The sequence below is a fragment of the Chiloscyllium punctatum genome, chromosome 38 (genome assembly GCF_047496795.1).
Source record: "Chiloscyllium punctatum isolate Juve2018m chromosome 38, sChiPun1.3, whole genome shotgun sequence".
Classification (NCBI taxonomy): Eukaryota; Metazoa; Chordata; class Chondrichthyes; order Orectolobiformes; family Hemiscylliidae; genus Chiloscyllium; species Chiloscyllium punctatum.
The window spans coordinates 16699551-16707981 of NC_092776.1; the positions used below are offsets into that span (position 1 = coordinate 16699551).

Consider the following 8431-nt stretch of genomic DNA (forward strand, 5'->3'; position numbering starts at 1 on the left):
TTTCCTGAAGCAAAATAATGTCTTGTAAAGGCTGCCGCTTCCAGTTGTGCGTGGATTGATTTGTTGGTTATCAGTCATGAAGACCACTTCCTCCTCCAGTTCATGTTTTATGGAGCTGCAGGTGTCCAGCAATCAGTGTAATATTGCTCTTTTTGAATCAAGATCTGAACAGTTGGACTGCAGTGGTTCATGAAGGCAGCTCTTTACCATCTTCTCAAGAGCAACTAGGGACAGGCAATAAATACTGGACAGTCAACCATACCCATATCCCACAGCTGAACATATTATTTTAAAAAAAGGACTAGAGAGGATAAACATGGCAAGGATGTTCCAAATGACTGAGTCCAGAGCCCCATGTAGGGATTAGGAAGTGTCTTCACGCACAGAATGGTGAGCCTGTAGTATTCTCTACCACTGAAAGTGGTTGATACCAAAACATTGAAGTCTTTGCTGAAAAGATTCAATATAGTTTTTGGGGCTAAAGGAAGTGAGAACAGGTTACTTTGGATGACCAGCCATGATCAGTTTGAATGAAGGAGCAGGTTCAAAGAGCCTACTCGTGCTCATATTTTCTATATTTCTGTATAATTGCTGCATCAGTGGTGCCCATCAATTAAGCTGCCTGTGCCCAAAGTTCTTGAATCCCCTCCCTACACATCTTTACATCACCACTTTGCTTTCCTCTTTTATGATATTCCCAAAACCTATCTTTTTGTCAAAACGTTTGGTCATCTGACGTAATATCGCTTGTCATACTTTGTTTTATAATGCTCCTGTGCAGTCTCTTGGACCATTGTATTATTAGTACGATGATGGAAGTCTGAATACAAGTGCTTATTATTGCCTTAGTAGTCATAAATTACATACCTTAAGCCGAAAACGTACTGAAAGTGGCCAATAACTGAACTGAGGTCCTTCCAAATGTATGGTCAGTTCAAAGTGAAATAATTTCCTTTACAGCCATAATGTATTTAAGTTTACCTCCTTTGTATCTTGACTGTATTTGCTGGTGAACTGTGCTTCTTTCTCCTTCACTAACTGTTTGTCCCAAATCCGATTCAGGCTTTAGAGGAAGAATTTGCTCGCAAGTTGCAGGAGCAGGAGGTCTTTTTCAAGATGAGTGGTGAATCTGAATGCCTCAATCCATCTGCACAGAGCCGTATTTCCAAGTTCTACCCCGTCCCAAGCCTGCATTCTACAGGATCCTAACTGTGGGGCTCCCAGGAGTTTCTCTTATTCATTCAGTAAACAAATGTTTGATAGTGCTGATCCAGTCACCTGCAGCAGGACCCTTTACTATCTTTGAGTTTGAAGACAGTCAGGATGCAGCTGTTTGAATTTACATGTTTTGAACCTTATTGGATTGTTTGCACCTGGAGATCCTGGATAAGATGCAAGACTGCATTTCCTAGCGGTCCAAAGTGGAAGACATGATGGGAGTGGTGTGTCTGTATCATTCATAGCACAACTTTAATAATTTTTAATACTTTTCTTTTGCCGAACCTTTTGATCCTATTGTCTGTTGGCCACAGAGCAGGAAAATAGACTCTAGGTTCCTGTATTAGGTCACAGAAGATCTTTGTGTCCAGAGAGATATGCTAGAGATCTAGTGAGAGTTCTAGTGAAATGGTAACAGTTATCTAATGAATCATGGAGTATTGCCATGTCTAAGAGTTTCCATTGCAATTAGCAGGTTTTAATAGATATTGCAGATTTCTGCATTATTCAGCACTATCTAATAGCTTATCAATTCAACCAGAAATAAGCATTTTCAAGTCTGCGAGTTTGACAGCATCTGTGAAGAGGGAAAAATGAGTTTCAGGTCTTGCATTATATCAGAGCTTATGGAAGTCACTGACTTGAAACATTAGTTCTTGTTTCTGTCTCCACAGATGTCAATGCAGATATTTTGTGTTTATGAATCATTTGCTGTTGAATTTCAGCCTTTTTGTGAAAAGGGGCATGCATCCCAATGACACAAAACCTTAAATCAGAAATATGACCATGCTGTAACCTATGACTGATACTGAGCAAAAACGTCACTTTGCACTTAGTGCCCTCATTGAGCGAAATCAGAGATTAGGAACATTAAAACTACAATACCACAACACTCAGCTGAATTCAATCTGTGTTTCAAGACTGACTGTATACTGCCCTAGAGCCTGAACTATAAGGGTGCTTGATTTGAATGAAAAAATGTTAGCGAGTTTTGAGAATGAAAATGAACCTTCCAGCTCAGCGAGCAAACCCACATCCTTGGATGAATAAAATTATGCATGATTTGTGGAAACTAACTAATGTTTAGACCCTATTCAGCATAAAATGCTGGAATTGTGATAAAATATTCTGGTATCAACTTGGTTGGTTAGAAGCACGTTGATTCAGCAAATCATGCATTCAGGAACCATCACTACATTTCCCTAAATAATCATCACTACATTTCCGTAAATAGTGTTGTTTTCCAAAAAAAAAGTTGCATTTCCCTAAATCCCAGGAGAGACAATGGCCTACATGTATTATCACTAGACTATTAATCCAGCAACCCAGCTTATGTTGTGGAGACCCAAATTCAAATCCCACCATAGGGGATGGGAGAAAATGAATTTAATAGAAAAAAAGTATCTGGAATTAAGAGTCTAATGATGACCATGAAACCATTGTTGATTGACAGGAAAAATCCATCTGGTTCCCTAATGTCCTGGAGGGAAGGAAATTTGCCATCCTTACCTGATCTGGCCAACATATGACTCTAGACCCACAGCAATGTGGTTGACTCTGAACTGCCCTCTGGGCAATTAGGGATGGGCAATAAATACTGGCCTAGCCAGCAACTCCCTCATTCCATAAACGAATAAAAGAAACATTGTCGTGTTTCCATAAATCACTGTCATTGCATTTCCCTAAATAACTCACTATGATTGATTGTCTAGATAACCATCATTAACATTGTTACATTTCTCTAAATAACTGTCACTACATTTCTCTAAACTACTGTCACTACATTAGTCTAAATAATGGCCACTATGTTTCCCTTAAAAATTGTCACTACGTTTCCTGAAATAATCATGTTAATTTCTCTAAATAACCATTGCCTTGTTTCCTTGCATAACGTTACTAACCACCATCGCATTTTCCTAAATAACCATTGCTGCTTTTCCTACATGCCCCTGCTACCTTTCCTTAAATAACTGTCACAGCGCTTCCCTAAACAACAATCAGTGTTTGCCTCAACAATGCTCACTATTTCAAAGTATTTTGATAAGATGCTTTGAAGCATATTTGTGAGATATAATGGTTTGCTATTTCAGTGCGAAACCTTACTTTTAAAGTGAAAATTTCAAAACTATTGAAGTATTCTGGCATGTTAGCAGTGTGCTGTCATTAATTCTTCTCTAAACAGGAGGGAGGGCATGAGTGGTTGACTCTTAACTGCCCTCAGGACAATTTGGGATGGGCAATAAATGCTGGCCTAGACAGCAATGTCTCCCATCCATGAATGAATATGTAAAAAATAAATTGTTATCCCACGCTTATTAAAGAGCTGCAGTAAGACATCTGAGGAGTTTGGGTATCAGTTGAGAGCTTATATAAAGCAAACACCCATCTCTTTGAATCAGGATCTGTTATTTTTAAAGCAACAGGAAGTGACTCTACATTGCTTAATAATAACCATGAGTCTGTGCTTGCTTCATTGTCCAACCCTTTACACCTGAATCTATGAATTGCACAGGGAAGTAACTATTATCTACTAACCAACATAAACACTATATATCTAAATTATTTTAATGGAGAACATTCTATCTAAAGTACTTCTGCTCATTTGGTTTGAGTCTACGCCTGTACTCCTGCCCCTGCACCCCAAACCCAGTAATAGTGGAGGTGTTAAATTGTTGAAGGGAAGAGGGTGTAAAATTGGTGAGTTTAAGCTCCACGTTTGCATGTTAGTTTTGTGTGATTTATTTGGGATTGTTTGGTGCTGTGTACTGTAGAGGCGATCACACATGAGGCCTGTTGGTCTTTGACGTGTTCAGCTGTGACAGCAATCGATATGTAGACTGTCCATTTGAGGCACAATGACCAAAACATGGCACTTCTTTCAGAACTAAGTCTTTGAAGATATTCAAACTTGCACTCATGACAAAATTGCAACTTCCACAGGTGCCAAGCCGGTAGCCTAGACACATTCATGGTCAGATATCTATATTAATGATCTTGCACCAGCTACCACTACAAGGACTCATTTTGCTGAATATTCTGCAGCAGTGCTTTTCTATTCTTCACATATCATCCAAATAAATGCTCCACCACTATAAACAATAAATGTTCTGGAACTTTGTACTTTTTAATTATGACATCAATAGCAGGTTAAGCAAAATGCAATTCCCAGGTGCTTGAATGTAGTTCCACCTTGGTGGAAAAGTCATCAAACAATATTTATTCCAAAAGGAGAATTTGTTATTTGACATTTTTTTTTCAGTCCTTTGTTTAATTCCTTCATTTTAGTTTTGAAAGTATGTTACTTTAGAGTGTAGGTTTGCTCGCTGAGCTGTAGGTTTGATATCCAAACGTACAGCTCAGCGAGCAAACCTACACCCTAAACCTCAACCTGAGCTACAAATCTTGCAGTATGTTACTTTATTTTGAGGAATGAGTATATCCTGGAAGGATCAGCATTTGTAGCTTATCCGTAATTGCTCTTAAGAAGTTGAAGATGAGCTATCTTTATGAACTACTAAAATGAATGGACACCCACTGTGCTGTTGGGGAGGGAGTTTCAGGAGTTTTTACCCAGCAACAGTGAAGGGATGACAATGTAGTCAACTTGGTGTGGCTTACAGGGGAACTTGAAGGTGGTAGTATTCCCATGCATCTGCTGACCTTGATCTTCTAAGTGATAGGTTCTCCCAAATTTCCAACCTCTGTCAATGCTGGTACTGGTGGGAGCCCCATGATGCACTGTGAGTGGGATCAATGAAGAGACTGTAGCCATTTAAATGACCACTGTAATGTTAAAGTTAATTAGATGGGGTATGGACAAAGCCCAGTAAAACATCATCAAGGGCCATCTATAATTAGAAATAGCTATGATACTAACAGTCAACTTGTGTGTTAGTTAAGAACCTAAGAAATAGTAACAGCAGTGGGCTGTTAGGCCCCCTACAGCCTGTTTCTTCATCCATATGTTCAAGGCTGATTATCCCTTGAGCTCTACTGCCCGTTACCCATAATTCACTGAGACCAGACATTTATCCGTCACTTCAATGTATTCAACAATGGAATTTTTTTTGAATGGTAAAGTAGATTCAAGGGGCCAAATGTCCTATTCCTGTTTCTAATTCATATGCTTATATGGCCTAAATGGATGAACCCTTATCTTGATAATGTGCCCATGTTCTAGATTCTCTGCCTCGGTGTCTACCCAGTTTTGTTGTTTCAGAATCTTGTGTTTCGATGAGATCATCCATCACTCTTTTAAATTTAAGAAAATATAGACTCAATTTTTTTAGCCTCATCTTTCATCCTAAAAACCACTAACCTTCACTGTACCACAGAATCCCAACAGTGTGGAAGCAGGCCATTCAGCCCATTGAGTCCACACTGACCCTCCAAAGTGCATTCCATCCTGACTCTCCCCACACTATCCATGTAACCCTGCATTTCCCATGGCGAATCTGCCTTACTTGCACATCCCTGGACACTATGAGCAATTTAGCATGGCAAATTCACCAAACCAACACATTTTGTACAGTGGGAGGAAACCAGTGCACCTGAAGGAAACCTACGCAGACATTGGGAGACTACAACCTCTGCACAGACAGTCCCCCCAAGGTGGGATTTTCACTTCTAATAAAAAATACATACTTTTCAAATAAAGAGTCTATAACTGTCTCTCAGTGTGGCCTCATACAATTCTACAGAGTTTAATCATATTACATGAGGGTTCTGTTTGAAGGCATGTCCATGGTTCATTCTCTACTGACACTTTATTCTGAGCCAGTTTTTTTTTGTCTGCGGTGGTTTGCTACTGCATTCCATTTTTGGGGAGGCAGTCTACTCAGTCAAAATAAAAACGAAACTTGTGCTATTGACATTATTCTGAATCACATACGAACAATCTTGCTAACTGACCCTCTTCAATTGTACTATTCTTGCTTATTATTTAGTCACCTTACAACAATAAAGTCCTACATACAATTTGGAATCCTAATTTCTTGTTCTACTTATGAGTTATCTGCTTCCTTCTGAGTACATGCAAGTTCCTTTTGAACATCAGAGTTCTCCGGTTTAATACCTTCAGAAGAAAAATTCTACTTTTCCATTCCAATTACTAAAGTTAAAAAGAGCTTAACAGCCCACATTATATGCCATCTACCACTTTGGTCATCTTATATAACATAGCTGTCACTTTGCGGCCTCTGAGTCCTCAAGTGCCAGCAGACCTTAACTTGGATTCTGATTTAATTATTTGAATATTTCTTAACATTTTCTCATAAAGGGCATCATTGGGACGGTGTAAAGTGAACTTTATTCTGCATCTAACTTAGCTACACCTGTCCTGGGGTTTTTTGTTAGAGACAATGTAGAGGAGTATTTAGTCTGTAGCTTTCTTGCCCTGAAAATGAATATGGGGTGTGATTTTCACCTTGAAACCAGGATTCTGTTGCATAATTTCATGCTAAAACAATTGTGATCGCCTCTACAGCATTACAGAGAGACTAAGTTTGTTTCTGAATTTATAGTACATTGGGACTTGAATCATAAGGAGTCCTCCAGCTTACACTTATCTAACATAGAACCCCAACCAAATCCATAGGAGAACACCTGTGATCCATCACAGATCCTGTGTCCTGGATATTCCAGGATGTTACTTGTACTGTAACTGTTGGGAAACTAGTGTCTATATTTCTGATTGTAACTATAACATATGAAGGCTTTGCTACAGCTTTATATATTAGATGTTTCAATACCTAGAACTTGTTAAACTATGAAGAGAACTTATTTATGTGGATCAGATGTTCTACATTAAAGTGATTATAAAGCTTTGTGTAGAAATAATTGTGTAAATAAAATGGTATTGCAGATGGCATTTGCTGTTTTCAATTCTAAAGTTGATATTCATGATACCTTAGTCCATGATATATCTCATTAAATGGGGGGCCAAGTGAACAAATCATTAATTTTGGGATATTAAAATGGATTGACTTATGTGCAATCTTAATCTTGAAGTTAAAGTGAAGTACTGAACTTGAGTTTGGATGTGAGGCCCTCTTACATTGTCTGTTTCATATATTCCCCACAGAAAAGCTCCTGTTCTGAACTGGGGAAATACCAAGTAGAAAAATGGTTTTACCCTAAGGAAGGAAAAATTATCTGTTTTCATTGAGTTAAAGTAAACTTCCTCAAAGTTGTTATAAAGCAACAGGGAGCAACTGCTTTGAACTGGTAAACAGCTGAGGGTAAGGTCACTTGCATTTTCTGGGTAACATATAAAATTGTCAAAATGGGTTCTTTTTTTTTCCAATGTAAAACATCATCTTGAATAATGTATCCACTGCCTGGAGAACTCTGCACTTAACTGCATACTGCACAAGGGGTGCCAAGATCCCAAGGATAAAGGCTTAGTTGGAGTAGGAACGGTGGGGGGAATTCTGGTAATTGAGAGATATAGGCTGGAAGGCAGGATCAGGTGGAAATCAAGGCCGAAAAGCAAGGAATGCCTACAAACTCGCAAAAGATTCTGATCAGTGGATTAGTTAAATTTACAAGAACACAGATTTATGGGTTCACCCTTGCAAGATATTATAAGTAGTACTGAACGTGTTTGAAACCTTTAGAAAAAGCCTGTAATACTGGGCGAGATTAAACCGTTAAAAGGCAAAAACACAGATTGTTGGAAGCTGCTTGTATTTTTGGGCTTTCGAATGAGACGTTGCGGAAATACGCAGCCTAGTATGAGAAAATGAGCGGCTTGAACAATTAAGACTAATACAATAGTTGCAGATTAAAAACAAAAAAAAACTTCGGATACTGGAAATCTGAAACAAAAACCGAAATTACTGGAAAAATTCACGTCTGACACCATCTGTGGAGAGAGAAAAACAGTTAGCCTCTCCAAAGACCCTTCACCAGTTGCAGTCACAGATCCTGGCTGATGGAAAAACATGCTTAAACACTCGTCATTTATATTCGAAACGTTTGCTTGCTTTCTCTGCATGGATGCTGCTTGACCCACTGTGACCCTTCAGCAATTTTTGTTTACACTACAGATTCCAGCATCGGCAATAATTTGCTTCTATGTTGAAACACGCAGCAGGTTAGCCAGCATCTGTGGAAAGAATCAGGTTGATGGTTCTCCAGGTTTTCTTGCAATTAATGTGAACCCATCGCTATTCTACTTTCTGCAGCTACTGTCTAACCTAATTATTTCCAG

General features: G+C 38.8%; 1 protein-coding gene across 3 annotated transcripts in view; it reads left to right on the forward strand.

The window, feature by feature from the left end:
• The window catches only part of slka (STE20-like kinase a), a 182611-nt gene extending 175526 nt beyond the window's left edge, over nt 1-7085 (forward strand). For all 3 annotated transcript variants that reach the window (XM_072557283.1, XM_072557284.1, XM_072557285.1), the window contains one exon: nt 1063-7085. In XM_072557283.1, coding sequence (XP_072413384.1) covers nt 1063-1209 — 147 coding nt within the window. In that variant the 3' untranslated portion in view covers nt 1210-7085. The remainder of the gene's footprint in view (nt 1-1062) is intronic.
• Nucleotides 7086-8431: the final 1346 nt, after the last annotated feature.